Here is a 23019-nt window from a genome sequence, read left to right on the forward strand (position 1 = left end):
AAGGCCACAGCCAGACCCATCTGCTCGGCTGTGATGGACCTCACCTTTACACACTACTCACCCACCTCTCCCAAAATCACAAGCCCCTCACTGACACCAGCCTGTCTTTCCTTATTTACAACCCATCTTTTCTCTTTCTCTGCATTCTGTGAAAATGGAAGATCTACAGAAGGAGAGAAGTTGCTTGGAGACTTATCTCCGAAAGTAACTTACAGAGATCATCAAGTAAAGGTGGATGATTGTAGAGCAGACCACAGAATAAGATACACATATTTGCTTTCATGTGATTCAGTCGGTTTCAAGGGAATTTAGATTTGCCCCCCAAATATTCAGGTAGGTACAGCCCAGGATGGTTTCACCTGCTTTTGGAGCAGAACATATCTGCCCCTTCAACCTCCAGCCTAACTCTGCCTCTCAGAGATCTCAGAACAGATTCCTACACTGTCCAATTGGCACAGGACCAATTTTCCTATATATTCAGCTTCTTCCTAAGCAGTAACCATTTGCTTACAGTGAGTCGCTTAAGAAAACAGTTACAAGCTGGTGTAAAGCATAGCCCCGTTACCGTCCTCCCAGACCTCACTGTAGGCTCACCTGCCCCTGGACTGGTTCTACCTCTTCAGCAAGGTCTTGTGTGAGCAGAGGGGACTGCTCTAACCTGCCAGCAGTGCCACCGGATGGGTTATGCTCAGATGAGGCTGCAGCAAAGAGCCTCACCTCACAAACCAGTCTGACCTGGGCGGCCCCGTCAGAAACCACAAACCACATTGGGTTGGTGCAGTATCGATCGGCTGCTGGGGAGCTGTGCTGGATGGTGGGCACATCCTGAACGAGCTGCTGGTCAGAATAAAAAACCCAACCCTTCAGCAGAAAAGAGTGAAATAAAAATTTAAAGCAGGTTTGTGTTTGTTTCCTGAAGCACTTATCTCCATTAGAACACAGACATATCTTTGGGAGTTACAGCAATACCCAATGACAGAAGACAAGAGGCATTAAAGAGCTGCCTTTTGGACATGTTTTGGCTCCTGTCTTACTGTGTTGGGCCTCGGAGGGGAAATTAGGAGCCTATTTCAGCCCATCACAGTCTGCTTCCCAAGACAAACAGGAGCCTCACCCACTGGTGCATGACAAAGGTGAGTTGTTCTAGCAGCTACATACTAACAGTGTAACAAAAATATTCCTAGCCTGCTTGTCCAGACTTGCCTGAGGTTGTTCCATTTGGAAGGTAGAAGCCACAGCTGATTTTCCTTTAAATGCTATTTCTCTTTCTTTAGAGTAAGTTGTTACCTGTTTTGGTTTGCTTGTTTAATGGAAGAGTATTGAGACTATTTTCCTGGGATGTTCTGCAGCAAATTGCAAGTTCTGTTCATCACGTTTCCCCTACCCAGTACCCAACACAAACAGGGTTTAAGACAAGCTAAAAGAAAAAAATTAAAAAGTGGCACGCATTATTTGCTGCTTAGGGGGGAAAATTTTCTCTGTTTGGCCAGTCTGGAGGAATTGCACTCAAATTAAAATAAACTTCAATGTCAGTATTGTAAAAGCTTATATTTATTTGGGCCAAATTACTGCATTAACTGTCTTTTCCACTTCCCTTTTATTCTAAGGTAAAAAGACTGCAGAGGAGTTCTTACCAGGCAATGTTTAAGATGGCAAAGCTTTCTGATTTACAACACCAGATCTAAGACAAGCATGAAAGAATCTGTAAAGTTGCTATTGAAACTTATGGCGGGTATAAATAACAAGGGCACACATAACAAGCAGCCTGCTGTGCAGAGAATTGAAAAAAAAAAAAAAAAAAGTAGTTTTAAAGCTATTTTTATCAGCTGGTGGAATGACTGGCTAGAAAACAACCCTTCTTTTTTCAGTGTGGAGCACCTTTGCCTGCTTTCATTCTTTGGTGTCCATATACCAGCAGTTAGGATATTGTGAGGATGTTTGCCCTCTGACAGACAGGATTTCTGCTGATGTTCTGTACTGAAATGCTGCTCCTGGGAATGCCAGTCTAGCACCAAAAACTCTGGAAATCCCCCTTCTGCTTGGTACCATCAGACATTGCCAAAAGCTGGATTTCTACACACTGGAATTTCCAAACACCACAAGACAGAAAACCCTCTAGATCTTTCTGCAAGAGGGACAAGTACATGATGCCATGGAGTACTTTTTAATTCCTATGTTCAGGCAATCTCTTGGTATGTAACAGTTCCACATCACATGGTAGTTCCATGAGCACTTTGAGTTGTCAAGAGCCAATAGTCCTGCCAAATCCCTTTGGTGCCTTTTCTGTCTCTCCCAGGTGCCTGCTCCTTCCTGCTGCTTCCCCTGTGCCAACAGAAATGTTTGTGCAGCCTCGCAGTGAATCTGATCCGCAAGTGGATCCAGGTTAAAATTAACATAGTGGGGAAAAAAAAGTTAAGTTTTAGCCCAGATTGGTTCCTTGATCTGCCTTCATTCTCCTGTCAGCATTGCTCAGATTTCACTGCAAAAGCCTCAGGGTGTGTGGCTGTTGCATCACCCATGCTGCTGTGCTGTCTCCTAGTCTGGGTGATCCCACTGCTGTGCTAGATCCTGGCTGCTCAGGTAGGCACAGAACACATTCCTCACGCTCAGGGAGGTTCAGCCTCCTGGTATGAGACAAAATGGGTACTTCCAGCTGGCTGACAATCTTCTGCTCAGCTGAGAGAAGCACCAGCCCCTAGTGCTGCTGAGCTCAGGCTGTCTCTGTTGTGCCTGCACACCCTGTTTTATGATGGCAATCAGGAGCTAATGGGAGAGGAATGAGCATTTCTGCATTTTTACGTGCAGAAAGGCACATCTTTGGAATAATGAAAGGGTGCAGCAGATTGAACACTGCAGAACGTGTCGAGCTCCCAGGTGAAGGCTGTGTCCCAGCAGAGGTCCTGTGGAGCAGCACTGTGTGTGCACAGCACAGCCACAGCAGATCTGGCTGAACAGACGTGCAATGGCCATGAGGGTTACGGGGTGTTAAGCCTGAACAACCTTCACCAGCCATCCATGCACAAATCTTTTTTCAATAAGGATTTTCACAGGTCAGATTGGTACCAAGAGCACCCCAATTCCTTCACCCTGCATGAAACCTAATTTGACTTTTCTAGTCTGTGAAAGGAATAATATTCTTATTTCACTGAGTAGGAGTCCTGCAGAGTTAATAAGTTCTTTGGTGCTTTTCTGAAGAATGCTATTTGGTTATTAAAGCCAGAATCTGATCTCTGGTAGCTAAATGCAGTTCCCACAGATTTCCAAAGAAACTGGATGTATGTTCCTTTGCAAAATACAGCTATTAACTTAAAATCCCAAAGATACATGCAATCTATAGAGAAAATGAAGAGCTGGGTACAGTCTCAAAGAAGTAAAACTGAACTGCACAAAAACCTAAAAATACCTTTTAGAAATGTATCTTGAGTTCAAATATTTTGGTGCTTCTCCCTAGTCTAGGAAAGAGAAAAATGACCTTGAAATATGATCACTGGATGCTACTGTTGGACTTGTAATCTTTTTGGCTTGCAAAAGCAAAGGGCAATAAAAAACCCCTGACATTTGGCATTGGGCAGTATAATGTCATCAGTGAGAAAAATGGAACCTTAGGTTCTCTTCATGAAAACAAGAGTCACCAACACTCATGAGCTGCAAATTGTCTTGCTAAGGAGACAAAGTCAGGGCTGCTTTATCAGTGAAGTATTGGATAGTGGATGACTACTGTTTTTCTTGGAAGGCACACATTTAGTGAGGCTGGAGGCCATCCCAATCTTTCCTGCAATATGCAAGCAATTATCTCTATGCTGCATAAAATTTAATTTGTATTTTGCAAACTCTGTGAAGAAAAAAACCAAACTTATTCAACTGCATTACAATTCTGCAGAATCAATGACTGTTCAATGCATATGAAGAATATATGATACAAATGTAAAATAGCACCTTCTAATAAATGCTTAGGACAGCCAAGGACAAAAATGGTTTAACATCTGTTTTCCTGTTCTAGATTGTGAGAGACTTATTTAAACAGATTTAAGGAAAATGCAGTCAAATATGGACTCTGCCTTCAAGAAAAGAAAAATATAGTTCTGGAGTTAAAGACAACATTTTTATAAGGAAATAATATTCTTTATGTGACCAGCTAATATAAATGGGAAAAGATACACTGGCATTTATGTGAATGACCTCCTGTTCTAGACTTTTAGAGCATCATAGTTGCAATAGCATTAACTCTACTTTCTAAAATTTGGGATTAATCTGAACTAAGCAAATTTGACATTGTTTCAGCCTCTTTTGCAAAATGTGTAACCTGGGAATAAGTGCTCTGACAAAATGCTTGCATAAATGACAGGAAAATCAGGCTTCTTGTGTCAGGATCAATATATCAAATATGTGCAGTGTGCTGAAGCAGATACACAGAAACATAATTTCTGTTACCGGAAATACATTATTTAATACACATGTGCTTTGCATCATGGTTTGCCTATTTCTGGCTCAGACCAGTCAGGGAAATGGGATTTTTAGCAGAACTAGTTCAATTCAAAACATGCTCATAAAATTGTTGTTTAAGATTAGCAACAGAAGGATCAGCCCAGCAGTATACTGGCCTTGCAGGGTACAAATACCACATTAGGGTTCGTCCCTTTAACTGTCTGGAAGCTGACAGAGTGGGGAGGCAACATTTTGAGGATGCCAAAATCATCAGTCATTAGTATTTCAAGGACCAAGAATTGTACAGTCACAGTTTGACATTAAGTTAGTAGGGATGCCAGGTCTGAACCCAGAACCAGCAATTTACTTTTCCCTTTGTGCTTAAACTTTTAAAATTTCAGGGGAAAGGATCAGTGAGTTAGACAATATTGAGCAAAGCAGAAAACCCTGAGGAACACAACAATGAGTGGTGGTGCACTGAAGCTGGTTACACAGCAAAAGGCCCAGGCAAACAACCCCCATCCCACTCTTCACCCCACAGTCCTAGATGGATTAGGGTTCAATGTCCATCTGTGAAAATGCTAAATTTAGCCTGTGCCCAGAGGAAACACAAGACGCAAGTCACGCACATGCTCCCGCTGATCTTTGGGGATGACCTTCCTGTCGGCTCCATGGGCCAAGTGCTGCAGAGCCACCCCCTCCTCACCACACCACTGTATTTTAACACACACAGCTAAATACAGAGGAAATAGACTTTACCCAAGGAGCTATTTTTATACCCTTCCTCCAGGTGCTCATTTTTAGCTGGGGGGCAGAGCTGTGGGGATGCTCTGGCTGCTGGCTTTGGGTCAGAGCTGGTGTAGAACCTGGTGGTACAAACTGAACTGCCTGCTTGCCCTGGTGTGTCTGCATTGCACTGAGGCACAGCAGCTCCCACCAGGAAAAGAATCAGAAGGCACTCACATAGTTCCTTTGCAGTTAATAAAAAGGATATTCAGACCATTTTCAGCAGGTGCCTCCCCTGGCTAACTGTGGAGAGCACTTGAATAATTCCTGACCTGATCTTTGGATGATCTCTGACCTTGAGTACCAGAGCAGGAGAGCTGAGTCCTTTCTTAGAACAACAAGCACTTCTCAGGCTCTGTGAGCACCATTTGTGGCGCTTCAAAGGCCCCTCTCTCTGCTCTGATGCTGCTAACACAAGGGAAGGCTGAGCTCCATGAACAGACACATGCTGGGATCACTGAAGGGCTGGGGACTGGTTTAGAGTCAGGAAGGTGCCTCTGGTCTTCCCCAGGCCAAATGGGATCCTGCATAGCCCACATTAATCTAGAAAACTAAATTAATTACAAGTCTAATATTTACTCAGTAGAATAGTCTTCGGTCTTTGTGGTTTCCCAACAGCTGGGACATCAATATATGAGCAATAAAAATTAAAGTTTCCTTTTCCAGCATGTGTTTGAAGACAAGCTGGGAAAAAAAGGATTGATGCAGCCTTGTTTGTCAGCATGCATGCTCAGCTGAAGCCCTCTCAGACCATCCCTTCTCAGAAGGCTTGTGGGGCCAGGAGAGGGCTGTGGCCACCCAGTCCCCCATCACCTGAGCAGCCAGGGGCCAGCTGGGACCTCCCCTTCATGAGCTGCAGCTGAGGAGGGAAGTTCTGAATTCTCTGCAGGATAGCAAAAGGGATCTATCTTGGTTGGCTTAACCTGGCCCTGAAAAGCATGAGCTGGCCACAAGAAAGGAGACTGGTAAGGCAGGCAGGAGAACTAGGAGGGCACGGACAGTTTATAACTCTGGTCTTCCTCAGGGGCTGTGCAAGTAACTGCAGCCCTGAGCCTGACACAGAGAAGGGATTCCACTACTGAGTTTCTCTCCAGTTTCCTTGCCAGACCAAGTACTGAACCCTTTGGCACTCTTGGTGAGTCTCGGTGGTCCAAAGCATTTTAAATTCCCTCAATTTCTCTTTTTTTTCAATGATAAAAACAGCATAGACACTGCACTGTGAAATTCAGGGTTAAGCTGACAGCGACTATGTGGATAAATTTTACCCACCCCCTGTCAGAAGTGGAAGCAAAGGCAAAGTAAACAAAAAAATTTGCAGGCCTTCTCTCTTTTAAACAAAGAATCCTATGTTTAAAATAATAAAAATCTACTGTACAAAAGCAAAGCAACTTCCCTCAAAATAGCCTTTCCTGTTTTATCAAAGCATTCATTAAAATTGTCCTTCTCCATAAAAATAAAGGTAGAGTACTGGAGGCCTTTTGTTTTGACTAGATAACTGAAGTTGAAAGAAGCTGAAGCAATAAATATAAATGACTTTACTGGTACTTGGTATGTCCCCATGACTGAATGTAGGTGTTACTATCTGGTGATGCCATACTGAAAATAAAAAATAATGAAACAGAAATACCACCTCAGTGAAATAATAGGGCTATTCATAAACCGTGGAACAGCCTGCACACTGTCTGTACCTTGAAAGGATGGCTCCCACAGCCTGCACATGAGCTGTGTCTGTGACTTGTAGGGGAGGACACATATTTCCAAATTATTTGTCAGTTTAGTTCTGTTTTCTTGACATACCCGACAGGTAAAACCCCTGGTAGAGCTACAGGCATAGTGATATGAATACACAGATATGGCTCATCCTCTCAGCCTTGGCTTGGCTTACCCCTTAGACACAATGAAAATCAGATCTCATCACCCATATTTGGTGATACTTGAAATTTGGCTACATATTTGTTAATCTTTAAAATTATTTTCAAGATAACTGTGCCCAGGAGAAGGTATAAGCATGGATAACTCCAAGGATGGGCACTCTATGGGTGCCTGAGTTCTTTTGCAGGGCAATTGTGAAGTAGGGGAAAGCACAGAAGTGTGGGATCAAAGTACAGCAGCGGAGAGGGGAGTCAGGCATCAGCAGCTCTCCAGCACAGTGGCAGACACTGCCCACTGAGGTAGAAAGGAGGGAGATGATGGGGAGAACTGTGAAGGGCCAGCAAAGTGAAGGCAGACAGACTTTGATGAGAGGAGGGAAAGCCAGTAGAGGGAAAGGATGACGTGACTGAAATAGCAAAGTGGTTTTGAATTCTTTCATCTTTATTTTCCTGCTCCTTTCACAGCTGCATGGAGCCACGTTTGGATACTGAGTCAGAGCAGCAGCCCTGAGCTGGGCTGTGGCAGGCCCTGATGCCAGCCCAGAGAGCTGCCCTGTCCTACTACACTCATGACCAACTTGTTACAGCATCTCTACTGCAACTGAAAAGGAGTGAAAATGAACATTTCCTGATGTGATTTTTCTATGTAAACCATGTCTTGAACTTGTAACGAGGATGCCATGAAGCACTTAATGCCAGCAGAAGGGGTCCATGTGACCTCTCTTGAAAGACAGCATATACTACAAAATTTTGACTCTGAACGCCCTTGTTGGATCAGTATCAGGAACAGAAGTGAGAGTTTGTTTTTTTTAAATTTAAATTATTCAGGTTCCCATTGCATATTTATATTGACAATGGGAGCCTGAACATTGTTTGTTTAATAGGAACCCCATGACCAGCTTATGTACCAGTTAAATCAACTGTGTTACCTAATGAAATGTTTCCTTTAGTTCACATCCTTACAAACATTTTAATTGACTGCTCTTCATTAAGACTCTCAAAAACAGAAACAATTTCTCAGTCTCCACAAGGACAAATGAAGGTTTAATGCAGCGCACTAAAACTTCTAAATTGTCCTCACACAGCTCCCCTGGGACATCAGGAGTCATTACCATGGGATATGTTTGCAACAGAGACTGTTTAAAACACAACTGAGAAAGTGCTTGAGCCAATGCAGATCATAATTTAAAGCTCAACAGGAGCAGGGATATAACAAAAGCAGCCTAAACTCTTTTCCCGCACTGAAACCCAGGATGTTCTTAAAAAACAGAGATGCGGGAAGAAACCATTATGCTTTTCCCTACACAGATGATTCTTCTGAGATCAGGAACTGGAGAAAAGAGCCTTTCAAATACGGCAAGAGCTGGATTAGTGTCACCAGCTTTGCACACTAATGCATTAAATGACCTGCTCTTTCCGACATGGAGAAATTGCCAAAACGCAGGTCTCAGTGTGACCTCTTTTTTATTGATACCACTCTTCTCACCAGCCTGGTTAAAGCCTTATTCTGCTTCCTGCTGTCCCAGCCCAGCCTGCCATGGCACCTAACAGCCCCAGGCTCTCTCAGGCTGTGGGTGACCCCCAAACACATGAGCTGTGACTGGCACAGCACCAAAACTCTCATCCCTCCTGCCCAAAGCCTGGTGCTCTGCCAGTGACTCCTGGACAAAGTGACCCATCTGGGAAGCACAAGCAAGATGGTAACATACACCTTGCAAGATCTGTGTTTCCTCTTCCTCTGAAAAAATCCAACTATTTGTCAGTTTGCTCTGGTACAAGGACCCACCACTACCACCACAGCCCTGCAGTTGAGTGGACTTCAGCCTGCACAGCAAGATGTTTGCACAGCGTCTTAAAAAAATATATTCCTCATCTCCTCCAGAGAGATGCACCAGACAAATTATCCAGTGGGCAGGATCTGCTTTGGGGCCCTGAATAGGACCCTCCTCTCATGTATCATCAATCCAAAACAAATGCCATGAAACCCTATCTCTTTTTTAATGTCCTCTTTTTCTTTTTGTAATGGAGGTTGCTTAAAATTACTGCAAGAACTAACCCCTGTTTTTCTTTGAGTAACTCCATGTGCTCGATGTTACAAGAAAAACCCTGTGTAAAGGGTTATCAGATAATGAATTTTAAGACCAAGATTTCATCTAATTCTTTCATGGGCCAAATTCAAATTGGAAATCACTCAAAGTTAACAGGTTGCCACCAGGAATATGCTTGGCTCAGTGTGCTTAATGAAGGTCATTAAATTGCTTTCTATCCAAGTACATTTCTCTCTCAAATTGAAATTTATAGCTTAACACCTTAGAGCTCAGTTATAGGATAAAAGAGACAGAAATAAAAGGCACAGCTTTCCTGTATATATTCATATGGGATAGTTAAAACAGAGCTTAATTTCTAGTACCAGAGATCTTTCTTTTTCCTTCCTAGGAATACTAGTCAGAAAAAAATCCATCCTACAAATTCTGGAGCCCAGTAACAGAGACTGCAGACAAATTCCTTTTACTCAAACATCTGTATATCACTTGCAAAAGGTTGATCCCAGAAACCTGTTTGCCTTTTTTCAGAGGGTAATTGCAAACACTGTCAGATCATCAGAAAGGAAGGACAGGCATGAGGATACTTGTGCTCTGGGCTGTAGTCAGTTTATGAAAAAATCAAATGTGTATCCTCCAAAGGAACACAGCCAGGAGTCAGACGGAAGGCTGGGAGACCAGTCCTTAAAGCCTCTGCACTCTTAATGATCAACAAGAGAGATCTGTACAGATATTTCATTACAAAAGGTAGGAAATGTTCTCTTCTGGGTGTGTTGCATTATATTCATACTATGTCTTTCCTTTTGCAGTATTTTATGTTAACTCACCACCGATTTTCAAAGGAATGGTGTAAAAGAGTGAGAGCCAGACAGAGCACATGTTCAGTTGTGAAGTTTGGTTTTGCATTTCTAGTGGCTTTCAGTTAGACTGCTCAGAAAGGCTTTGTGATGACTTGCTTTACAAAATGTTCTGGTGACCCCACCAAATCATTCAAGCCTTCATCTATTCAGATGTTGGCTGACATATTACTTTCTTTAATTTTTCATTTAAAGGACAATAGGTAGCTTTTATGAGCCATGATTTACATTTATACTCCACCATTACTTATAATAGGACCAAACAGAGTAATTTGCCGTTTCTGTCTATGAAGATGTAACTATGTTTTGATACTTTGCAAAACTCTGTATGTTTCTAAAATACATGGTAAATACTATTGTTAGAAATGTTAACTTTTGAGTGCAGGTGCTTTCTCTTCTTGAAATTACTTGTGCTTGTAAAAGCAAAGAATTATGTGCCTTGGTAAGTGCAAGTAAAATTCAGCTATTAACTGCTTTTCTGCAACTGTGTATGTTTACATACTTGAAGCAGACCAGGAGCATCATTAATGTTGATAAAAGACGTGCTAGCCCTTGTTCTGGGTTGTAGAGAAAGTTAAGATTTTGTGGAAGCCTAGACCAAGGGATTCTGCATCCAACCAGTGCCTAAAGCTCTACTGGAAGTAGAGAAGGGCACAACTCTGAATAGTCAGAAACCATTTGTCATGCTAATCTTTCCAGAACCTCATAAGACCAGCAGGCTCTTTCAGTAGCTACTGCATTTTCCCCTTTAAACTTACTCCTTTCTTCATTCCCAGCATCTGTTCTTTCAGTTTAAACAATTTCCTGTTTTCCTAATAGAGGGAGAACTGATTAGACACAGAGCCTATTTGCTGTACACTGGCCAAAATTGTGGACTGGGTGGTTATTTTTATTATTTCTAGCTGCACTTCTGGAGATCCCATTAATTCTGAGGCTCCCTGATACAGCTTTGGTATGTGCAGGAAGAAAATTGAGGCCAAGGGGGAAAGAGATATAAAGGAAATAAAGGCCATGAACACACGGCTGGAGCCAGCCTGCCCCAGACTCACTTACTCAAAGATGCTGGGCCAAGAGGCAGCTCCAGCTTGGGAGCAGTGGCAGCGTGTTAGGTGAGAAAACCTGCCCAGAGGCAGGCAGAGCATGCCAGCAAAGCCTTGCTGCTCTGCTGACACAGCCTGGTGGCTTCCAGCTATCAGTGGGCACGGGTCCACCAGCCACAGCCCAGCACTGTACCCATCCCACCCTGCCTGGGGTGCAGTTGTGCCCTGAAGCTCACACAATCATGCAAAAGCAGAGTCTCCATGTCCCCTGCCAGCCTTCAGCCCCTGCCCCACCTCAGAATTTCCTGCTTCCCTTTTCACAGCCTACTCTTGCAATGTTGAAGTTTTATTTCAGTTAAGGAAAAGCTCTACAACCTGACACTCTCAAATGTGGTTTGAGTGGTGTTTCACAGTGCCCTTGAGCAGAGACACAAGCCCAGCTGCTGGACCATGCACACAGCAGACACGTCCCCAGCTTCCTGTGAGCCATGCCAGCCAGTGACTGCTCTCACACAGACCAGGCTGATTTTCAGCTTTACCTTTCTGTTAAGTCACAGATAATTTTTGTGTAAGAAAGTGCAGCACTTCTCAGCTGAGGGCCAGGACAGGCTCCCGTGGCAGCAGCAGCAGGGCCCTGGGAATGCAGCAGAAGAGCTGCCAGCGGGTCTAAGAAGTGCATGAGGAGTTTGGAGCTCCCACTGCAGACAGAGCTGACAGCTGAGGGGATCAAACCTGAGAGAAGCTGAGCTCTTGTCACCCGGGTTTGGATCAGATCCTTTGCAGGGAAGCTCTGATAGCAGGCTCTGGCCCCACGGCACTGCTCTGTCCTGGGCATGTATCCCACTCCCAGCCTCCACAGCGGGAGTGCAGGCAGGGAGTGAGGACAAACTATAGCTCAGTTTCAGTGCTTTTTCTCCAAACAAACAAAACCACAGAGCCTAACTTGCTCAAGCAACAATGGATCAAATTCTATTTCTCTTAATGCTGAGTGGAAAAAGAATTTAAAAAGACAGTTCAGGTTGCTGGCTTCCAGTCAGGAGTGGGATGATAGGAACCTTTCCTCCCTGGACATTACTTGTGTTGTGCATGGCCAGAAGTGGGGCCACAGCCAAAAGGAGACCTGCTCTGGCCACACTGAGCTGAAGCAATCCTGGTCTATCAGTCTGGAGCATCTCCTAAGCCTGGTTGAATGGATGCTGCATGTGGGACACACATTGCTCAGAACAGAACATCAACTAAAGAGGCCACAGACACCACAGAGACAAACAATATTCACCACTTGTTGTGAGTGAAGCCCGAACTCTCAGGATAATACCAGAGATGTGTTTTGTTCCACACTTACTGTAAAGGATTCTTTCCCCATTGTACTGTGCCATTATACACAACGTCTCCAGTTCACAAGGTAGTAGAGAGTACCAGTGCTCACTGGTGGCCTCTTTGCATTTACAGACAAGGATATACTAAAAGAACATGAGCTAGTGTGCACTTTGGCAATCATAATATAACATATCCACAATTTGGGGCATCCTGAGTGTATAGACAGCATGGTTTTCCCTTTTTCTAGGCCTTAAAGCACTGAAAAAAGTCCCTCTGTTGTTTAAAAGTCTTACATTTACCCAGAATCTCAAGACAATGATTACCACATAGCATAAGACGCACATGTACAAACACTGATTCATGGACATGGAGTCAGGCTAGTGCTGTGCCCATTCACAGGGACCTGGGAACAAAACTCACCAAAGACTGAACAGCCTTTTACCCACTGACTGCAGGAGCAGCCCAAGCAGCTTTGCACTTACATGATACAAAAGGGGAAACCCAAAACAATCTTCAGCCAGCTGGGCTGTTGCCTACCTTTTCCTGAAGGGAAGAAGCAATCCATCTCCACGCTGCTGCGGGAATGGGAAATGCAGAGAGCGCTGCTGGGGACCAGACCCTCCTGCGGCGGGCTGCGCTCCGTGGTCCGCACCAAGCACCAGCCTGGCCTCTCACTGGGCCTCTCCAGCAGCTCCACTGTCTGCCCCACCTGAATGCTCAGCTCGCTGCTGTGGCCCGCTGTAAAGTCCTGGAGCACCACAGTTAGTTCACACCCTCCAGACAACTGCCCAGGTTCAACAGGGGAAAAAAAAAAAAAAAAAAAAAAGGAATAGATGTTAGCAAGGATAGGATGAAAGCAAATCATCTCTGCATCATATTTACACTGGCAAAGAAAGGATTTGTGTTCCTTAGAAGCCAAGTTAATAATTTGTTTTGTCAAAGTTCAACACGTTGTGCCCCTGTGTAATGTAATCAACTTCTTATTGATTTTGCTGGGCTGAAGTGAGACACCAAAGCTACCCACCCAGTAACCTTTTGAATGTTAGCTGTGGGGGAGTTTTTGAGCTGTGAATCTTCTAGCTGTGAGTGTGCATCAGAATCCCTGGGGGTTTTCTGTTGCTTTAATTTCTGGGTCACTTTCTAGCTTGGTGATAGCCCAGGATGCCTCAGTGCTGTGCTTCATGGTGTGACAACTCCCAGCTCATCCCTCTACAGCAAGGCACATCCCACTGGCCACCAGAGCACTGAGGAAACAGCTTCTCTTTTCTTGGAAGACAATAAGCACACTCTCATCTTCCCAAAGTTGCTCTTGGGACCTCTTGGGAGGTATGAAATCCTGATGGGGCAGATCAGAAAAGCTCCTCCCATGCTCTCTGATGGAACCCAGAGGTGTAAATATATAAACACAGAGTGATTGATTATATGCTGACTTTCAGGATTTGTACCTAGGAATAAATGTAACATTTTACTTCCGTACTGAGTGCTGGAGCTGCTGCTTTCCTTCAGCCTCACACCCTGTGACTTTCAAAGGACAACAGTGGTCTGTATAACCACAGTCCCTGTATAGCCAGGGACTGGGAATATAAGCATTTGTGTGCACATAAAGAAGTGATTGTACAGATTTGTTTTTAACAAAGCTTGGGGTTTTTTTTAACGGAATTGGATCTCAGAATTGGATCCTTGCATGTCTAAGAAGGTGTGGGAATAAATCTAAGTTTTTCTGGCCTGAGGAATCTTTCTTAATGCTCCTCTGCAATGTGGATTTCTTGCTGCCTGCCTGTTGTTAGACTCTCTTTCTCTGTCCTGTGTGCTGCATGCTTCTCCGAGGTATGCAGGAATCTTTGAGGTCCTTACTCCAGTGTCAAATTTGATAGAAGTTTTGATAGAAATTAGTTCACTGATTCAAAAGTTATTAAGATGTGGATAGTAAACAAGCATAATACTATAAACTTTGTTTTCTTAGGATATGAAGCTAAAACCAAGGATATTCTACAATAATTTAAAATGAATGTAAATGTAAACCCAACTGAATTGGAAGAAATCTTGTCAGATGCAGAGTAACTGTGGAATTAGTAAAAATTGCTCAGCTTGAATGGGGGAGGCCTCGAGGAGTGCAGATCTCTATAGACTTCACTCTTGAGCTGGCAGAGTCTCAAAATCCCTTATCTCAGCCCAAGCAGCCCCAGAACATGCTCCCATGGGAACAGCCTGTCTCCCCACTCAGTGGCATAGGGGGTTTTGTGTCCAATGCAGATGTGAAAGACATCCCACTCACAGGGGTGATATTCACAATTATAGAAAGGGGTCAGTGGACAAGGACTGGTTCTCACCTGTCCTGTGTCTCTGCCGTAGACGAAATGCTAGATTTGGGGAAGAAGAAGGAAATATTTCTCTGAAAGATTATTTGTAAGTAAATAGAAAAAAACAAACAAAACAAACCATGGCAGCTGTTTGAGGCCATTCAGACCAAGTGCTGGCATTAATCCTGGCAGAAGGAGGTCAGTGCACCAATGAAAGTGCACAAGAGGTCAGTGGAGCACCAGCAAACCCACCACTCATCATGCTGACAATCTCCCCATAACTGGAGAACAGACATTCACAGGAATGGTAAGAATGAAATACTGCTGTAATATGTGCTGAGGTTTCTTTGCTGTGGACTAATTTGAAGAGTAGAAAATCTTCCTAACCCAATATAAGATATGATTTGGCATGGTGTGGGATATTTAAGACAGGAAGAGAAAAACTGATTACTGCTTGCTAAATACACAGACACATCTTACCCAAAGTGATGGATTTCTCCTAATTCTTCCACTATTCCATGCTAAGTAAACTTTCTTTCCCCCAAATTATGCTATCTATGATATCTTCTCTGAAAATAATCAAATCTCTCCTTCTTTCAGGGCAAAATGTGAACAAATACTCTGCTCTACCAGCTTCTCTCCCACAGAGCTGTTTAGAGCATTCCATGCCCTGTCCCGGAGTACCACTAGGTGTCCGTGTTCACCATCACTCAGCAACTGAATTTGCTATAAATTATTAACTCTTGCTTGTCCTCGAGGTGCTTATCTAAGAACGAGGTGCAGTGTCTGGACATGAAGGAACTGGTTCAGACAGGATCCCCAGACTCATTGCTTTCAATGATATGGGCAGAGGATGTTCCAGAATATTAAAAAAATTGTCTTCAGATGGTTCAGATTGAATTTTGAAAAGGAAGTAATTTTCATTGCTTAAGCAGGAAAGGTGAAAGAGCCTGGGCATATTCCAAGGAAAAAGGCCTGGTCAAGATAACACCTGGGAAAGTTTGGGACAAACGAGGCACATCCCAGGAAGCATCAGCCTGGGCAGTGCTGCCCTAAGCAGTTCCCTGCCCTCCTCTCTGGGGGCTGAGGGGCAGCTGGCCTAACATCAGTTTATGCCTTGTCATCCCTTCCAAAAGAACGAAACATCTGTGACACAAACAGATGCTCCAGTTTGGGCAACACCTGTAAATGCTGTCTCAGCGGAGGCAGGTGTGCTCCATGAAGGCACCTCGGGTACCTTCCAGCTGTGTGCCTGTTTTCTTTGATTCATTATAACAGCAATTCAATATAATGAGAACAGGAAGCGATCATCCCCTGGAGGAGCTCCTGGGCACCTGGTGTGACATCAAATTCTGCCTCAGCAGACAAGATTCTTGCTCCCCGCACCTTCAGACCACACCTTTGATGTGTGAGGGAGGGAGCTTGCTTCCCTCAGCTCCCTGAAAGTCTGAATATCCCTGAAGGCACATGAATTTATATAATTTGCTGCTCCAAGTTCTGCTTCATGGAAATGTGGACCAGGGCTTCCACATGCTCTGACTGGCTGGAGCCAGTGCTAAAATAACACATTTCCAGGGAAAGAGCCCCTCTTTGGCAGGTGGAATTAAGCAGTTTCCCTTTTTTCAGGTAGGTGCAGGTGATAAATACAAGCAGTTAGCTCAGGGAGGGCCCATAGATCATTTTTAGGTGCCAGCCCCAAAGAACAGAACCCTTCATGTTGCCCAAGGGCTTCCAAGTATTTCCCAGGCATGTTCCATGTCTTACATACCACCACACCACAAAGAACATTTTCTTACCAAATTAACCCACAGCAAAGTAATCTCTCTGGAAAACTTATGATATACTAATATGTATGCAACTTGTAAGCCACTGAGGAATAATGCAAATACATCTGATTCCCGATGACAGAAATTATTTCACCGACAAAGTGATCACTCAAGCTGTTAGTTAGTTACTTAATTTGTTTTTAGGGAACAATTTTCCAGCTTCAGAGAAGTATATCATACTCCCCTCCACACCGGAGCATGGAAATAATAATATAGATGGACTGCTGGTTTCTCACACATATTGCATTTCTTTTGGAAGGAAAATAGAGAGTGCCATTGGGGTTGAAATTCACAGATAAATGGCTTCACATTTTAACATAAAATGTTCACTTTTATTATTCCTGTGATTAAAACCACTATTAAAGTCACAGACTGGATATATTTAGAACCCAGACAGCACTCTAATCTGTATATGGCACAACGAGACACACACATTAAAATAAAAATAACAATGCAACATGCCTTTGCAGAGCACAAGGCATAACTGAAAGATCTGACACAAGGACAGATCTAACTAATTACAGCAAGCAACAACCTTAAAATCAGGAAGAAAAGGAAATGGTAGAAGCAAATAGCAAAATGTAATGAGGAAGCAATAGGGCTGTATGTCCTGAGAGAAGCTGGCAGGAGCCCCAGCCTGTCTCCACAGTGCCTGCCATCAGCAAACCATCTCCCATCCTCTGCCTTCACAAGTTCCCGGGCTAGAAAACATCACTGTGCATTCAGTGTGTAAATGTTTTCATCATGATATTCTAATCTAGCGGTCAAATGTGAGCTGGAGGGGAGCCCTGCCCATTCACCGGTGAGGGCAGGGACAGGCCCTTGGGATCTCACCTCTCTGCTGCAGGAAGCTGCTCACAAACCTCAGAACATTGATGTGAGCAGTTCATGTCAGACACGCCATCATGTCAGACCCACATGAGCCTTTCTGCTCCTGGGAACACCCACCCCAGTGCCCATCAGCTGCTGGAGAGTGAAGTGCAAGCAAAGAAAATGATCCCAGGCACGGTCACATCCTGCTGGGAGCATCCAGGCTGCTCCAAGAGCAGGAGCCAGCTCAGCTCCAGTGACCAGCAGGCACTGGTCAGGGCAGGATGACCATGAGATTGTCCTTCCTGAACCACAATGTGTGTGCATGGTCACTGTGCACCTGCTTCATTTTCAGGCACAAAGCAGCAGCCAGAGGAAGCAAAGCTGAACACCAGAGGCATATTCATCATCATAATGCAGATGGAAAACACCTACCAGGTAACAGGCTGCCCTTCCTTCCCTCAAATAAATCCCTAAAATAGATCTTAAGTAGTACTAAATCCACTCCAGGTGAAAATGAAGTGGGCATGGTAACTTTCCAACAGGGGGAGCAGGTATTTGGAGGTGGGTGTCTGAAGTCTGTTAAAGTGTTTTGAAATATGCCAACACTGCTGTGGAAACCCACACAAGCTGGTTATTTACATCTATGCAAGAGGACACAGAGCTCAGCTAGTTTAAACAAAGCATTTTGTGTGCTGCAGCACTACGACCTAATGTAAATTGCTAGTTTTCTGTTGCTTTTAGGCTTTCTCTCTGGTTCTGGATGAAAGCCAGTTTTGAATAGAAACATTTAGTCCCCATAAACAGCCTATTTCAAGAGGGTGAGAGAGGCAGTAGGAGCAAGAATGGGATTTGCATTCTTACCAAGAGATTAAAAAAAGTGAATAAAACCACTTAGATTTTCTGTCTGCACTGAAATAAATCCAGGACCTGTCATTATAGCTGGGGGACAGACATGAGAAATCTTATCCCCCATGGAGTTTTTTGCGAAAATTTCTGTAATTTCATAGAGATTTTCTTTTTACTAGGAGGTTAGAGAGTGAGAGATCAAATTCAAAAAAAGCCTTTGAGGAATTTCAGTGCTAGAGAATTGCTTTCATTTTTTTTACTCTATACCAGGCTCGGTTTGGAGTATGAACTCCGAGTTACCCATGTTTCTCACTCTAAAGCCTCTCAGCTCCAAAGGATGCTGAGTTCTGGCTATGCTGGTGGATGCTTTCCTGCATCTCTTCAGGGCTGGTTTTGTGAAGACAGGCTGTATTTCAGAAGCTATGGGCTAACCAGGAATAACCTGCTACAGTCAGTAGCATTGCTCTGGACTGAATAGCTCTGAATTGAAAATTCAGTGGAAAATGCCTGACTCATCTGAGTCCTTCTTAATCCTCAGGCCCCATCTACCATGAAGAGGGAGTTGGTGCTTCCCACTCTTTCTGCTTTGTCTGACTGAACAGAGAGGATCAGTGCTTGATCTCCAGAAGAAGGTCTGTTTATATTTAGGCAATTCATCAGACACATGGCTGGGATAATGGTGACATCCAATGGGCCAAATGTAGCATCTTTGCTCCTCTCAACAAGGAGATAACAGAGGCCATCTGGGTGTGCTGCATTATAAATATAAGCACAGCAAGTTATTCCACAGCAGGAAGAATCAACAAATGGCACGTAGGACATATAAGTATGCTAAAGGAAAGGAAATCTGGTGTTATGGTCTCAAATAGCACATACCTTTCCAGCATCTCTTGCTGGAGTTCCTACTAGACAACCATATCCTGACTCTGCTGGATTTTGGACTCTGGCACATGCTGACATCTGCAGAACAGCTTGAATGGAGCTGTCTGAATTATTTCTGGAGCCTTTTTCCAGAAAGTAAGACTAAAGTTGATCCAAATGAAACAGCATTTCTAGCTATAAAAAAAGCTTTTGAAGATAAAGACAACCAGATTCACTTTGTTTCGCGCAACAAATTGAACCAGAGCATGCCTGTGTTTGATCTGAGAGTTTCCTCATGGCGTTTGGCTCAGAGAGCTGGTACCCAAATTCCATTCTTTTCCCTTCCCTGGAGAAGCACAAAATGGAGCAGATATCTGTGCTCCTCAGTGACACACAGCCAGCACATCTGGCTCCAAAACCCTTTGATTTTGGAGGGTGAGCAAGGCAGATGGCTGAAACCCTCCAAGGTAAACCCTACCTACTGGTCTTTTGCAGCCACAAGATGTTCTAAACCAATGCAGGGTTTATAAAAATGCAAGAATAGACTGAAATCAGGGAGATGACTAGCTGTTTTCTTTCATGTGTGGCACAGTTTTGAACCAGGAATCAAGAATTCCAGTCACAGATGATTCATCAGACACCAACTCCTGAGATACTCCTAGCAAGTACACAAAATCTGATCATGTATTCTGGTCAGGAACTTTGTGAAACACTCCCAGGTATAAGCAGCAGAGGCAAATGTGCACAGTAAAAAGTCTTTATTCACAGCTGATGAGTTTAAAATAGAAACCCAGCTGCTGGCATCACATACCTGGTGCTGGTGGAAAAGGAGGATTTGAGGCTGATGGAAGTTTTAGAAACACAAGGGATAAGAAAATAAGCCCTTGCAAAAGGTGGGTTGTATGAATATCTGTCTTTATCTAAGTGGGGCATTCTGCCCTGAGCAGAATTTTGAGAAGGGACACCAAAAAATCTTCCAGAAACCTTCCTCCTTCCACAGTGCTCCCAGCTCAGTATGACCCCCACTATTTGTTTCTCAGCAAGGAACCTACAGATTCACTGATATCAACATGAGGAAATAATTAGATCCTTAATTAACCACCTCAGCTTTTAAATTACACCAAAAGTAAACAGTTGCCTGAAGAACTGTGAACAGGGGTTCACAGTAACCAGAGGAGAAATCTCAGATGGTTCTCTTGGGAAGGAAACAAATTATATAATAGTAAATTAAAAAAGCACAATAAAGCCCACCTAAGAACTTTAGACCAAAGTAAATCTCAGTTTGTACACTAGATCAGATTTGCTTAATACACACATCCCCAGATTATATTTCCTTTATAATCTGGATAATTATTTTAAATGGGTACATTGCTGTCTGCACAGTTATACTTTTAATGGATTTTTGAAAAGTGATATAATTTCAATCAATACCCAAGATATCTCCCTCTCCTTGTCAAGTAAAAAGTAGACATTTCCAGGACAAGAAGTTGTAGATTGCTTCAAAGCTGTGTTTTCCTGGTCCTGCTATAAGAAGTGAGGGCTTGAAGGAAGAAAAGGGATAATCTTATATTCTCTTCCACACCTCTGCCACCGTGCAGGAATCAGGATTTAGTAGCCAAGTACCACTGTGGTTTAGACACAAATAAGATTCATTACAGTAAATAGATATCATTTCCAGTGACAGCCATACCCAGCAGACCCTCTGCTGACCTTCACTGACCTGCCCCAGGTGCTCTGCTAAAACACCCCCCTACCCTGCAATCAGTGTTGGATATCTGAAGGCAGCATGGATGGGGAGCCCAGCACACAGAAACACAAAAGCCTGCCCTCATGCCTGGTAGCATCATAGGAAACCACAGCATCCCTCCTTCAGGGATATTAACTCTCTCAAAATGGGTGTGGATCTGGACAGAGAAACCAAAACCATGATGAAGTACTTAAAATATCCTCTGATGGTTTTTTTTTGCCTAAATTGATGAATTCACAGAACAGATGTTTGACATAAAACTGGCTTTGTTTTTAATTGGAGGAGATTATTTAAACTATGTCTAAGCCATATGGTCCTGTAAGCCTGATTCCTCTCTGCCATTGCTGGAGAGACCAGCTTGGCATCCCTCTCTGTTTCCAAGTCATTTCCTTTATACAGATTTAATAGCTGCAATTTATTATTTTTTTTTTATTATTATTATTGGTCCCTAGGTCCCATTACTGTAAATCAGGGCCTTAGGCCCAAAATTGATTCAAAGGTGGATTTGGACAAGCTGCTTTGCATGATTTTCAGTACTAGGCTGGTTTAATAGAACATAAAGGGGAATGCAGATATGAATACAGAAAACACTTTGGAAGGAATGGTGACAGTAAGTGGTGTTCATCTCCAAGTCACTAAAGGAAGACCTGGTTCTGGCTGGCACATTTTCCTGCCCCTTTTCCCCTTGCAAGTGTCACACTGAAGACAGTGAATTTTCAGAGGGATGTAGTACACTCTAGAAAAACCACAGATGTTACCAAATGACTGATAGAAGGAGCTGGGTGCCAGGCAGGCTTCAGGCTGAAAGAACATGTGATGGTTGAGGGCATCCTAATGATCTGCTTCAGCTCAATCTTCCCATTAATCATCACATAACACCAGGTCACTTGAAGCAAAGCCAACCTTGAGTGGAAGAGTTTGCAAAACTGTTGCATACCAATACCCTCAGATATTGTTTGGCACTGAGGAAAAAATAACTTAGGAGAGATGATCACTTGTGTTGGAGTCCTCCCTACTCCTTGCCTTGCCCACTGCACCCTCTGAGCCTTTCCAGCATTGCTGCAGGATCTTCAGCCCATGATGGGCAGCAGCTTGATTCCCAACAGTTAAATCCTGGGGTTTTCATTCCCTTTTCCATAATATTGCCATTTACTTGAGGTGACCTCATTTGCCAAGTGATGTAACAGTGTGCACGATGGAGCCTGGTACGTCGAAGCAGATGCTTCAGTGGACACAGAAACTGTATTATGAAATGAAAATATTGCCTAAAACCTGAGCAGCACCAGAGATTACAATGGCCTTTATGAAGATCAGCTTACCTAAAATAGCATTGAAAAGCCTTTGGCTGCATTCATATGCTTCCCTTCTAAAATGAAAGACTGTTGCTTGTACTACTGTAATGTGACTCCCAAAGCAACCAGCAGCTGCAGGTTTTGAATTTTATCATTTTTGGCCACTCTGTTTGACAGAGTTGACTGAAGCATACCCAAAGGACACTCCTTCCATAAAATTTCCTTCTTGAACTCCAATAACAAAAAATGGTTGCATACTTTTTTGTTTTTTTGGTGTGTTATGTTTTAGTTTCTAACAAGGTAATAAATTCTATTTCAAAGGATGTAAATCCAAAGAGTTTGATAGTTGATCTCACTTGCTTTGATTCAACTGAATAGAAATGTCATTGACTCTGTAATTTACATTTTCTGTCACATCGTATTATCAGGGAAGGCTAAACATGAACCAATGAAATTCAGCACAAACAAGTAGAATATTGAGAGGAGCCTGAAAGAACTTGCTAGGTTCATTTATCAAAGGTTGAGCAGAATAATGTCTATTGATAAGCACATTCCCAGCCCCTGCTTAATTTCTTTCCCTGAAGACACTTCCAATAAAATGCTCTGACTTGTGCAATCACTGTTACATGTAAATTGTTCCCAGACGAATATATGCATTTCTACTCTTCCTACACTCTATTCAGCCAATATGGAAACCTCAGTTTTCATAGACAGATGTCTGTGTTTATCCACAACACTCATACATGTGCTCTTGTGTTCCCTAAAACCATGTTTCTCTTTTTGTGCTCAATGCATGCAGAGGAAGGTGATATGACCTGAGTTTAAACCATCCTCAGGGTATTTGACAGTGTGTAATGCAAGAGTGTCCAGGAGAAACAAAAGATTTTGGTAGCTGAGTGTAACATTTTCAGCCTGAGATCCAAGTACACTTAATGTCTGTCAATAGCATATCCAGTGTGTCTTAAACCATAGGGAGGACATGTCCAGGGAAGCTCA

General features: G+C 43.3%; 1 protein-coding gene across 16 annotated transcripts in view; it reads right to left on the reverse strand.

Moving 5' to 3' along the window:
• Positions 1 to 23019, reverse strand: part of KALRN (kalirin RhoGEF kinase) — a 467424-nt gene that overhangs the window by 77462 nt on the left and 366943 nt on the right. For 15 of the 16 annotated variants that reach the window (XM_030277125.4, XM_030277127.4, XM_030277132.4 and 12 more), the window contains 2 exons: positions 14669 to 14698; positions 12876 to 13122 (listed from right to left, as the gene is read on the reverse strand). In XM_030277125.4, the coding sequence (XP_030132985.4) occupies positions 12876 to 13122; positions 14669 to 14698 (277 nt within the window). The remainder of the gene's footprint in view (positions 1 to 12875; positions 13123 to 14668; positions 14699 to 23019) is intronic. The other variant, XM_030277129.4, reaches the window with a different exon arrangement.

This window comes from Taeniopygia guttata, chromosome 7 (genome assembly GCF_048771995.1).
Source record: "Taeniopygia guttata chromosome 7, bTaeGut7.mat, whole genome shotgun sequence".
NCBI lineage: Eukaryota > Metazoa > Chordata > Aves > Passeriformes > Estrildidae > Taeniopygia > Taeniopygia guttata.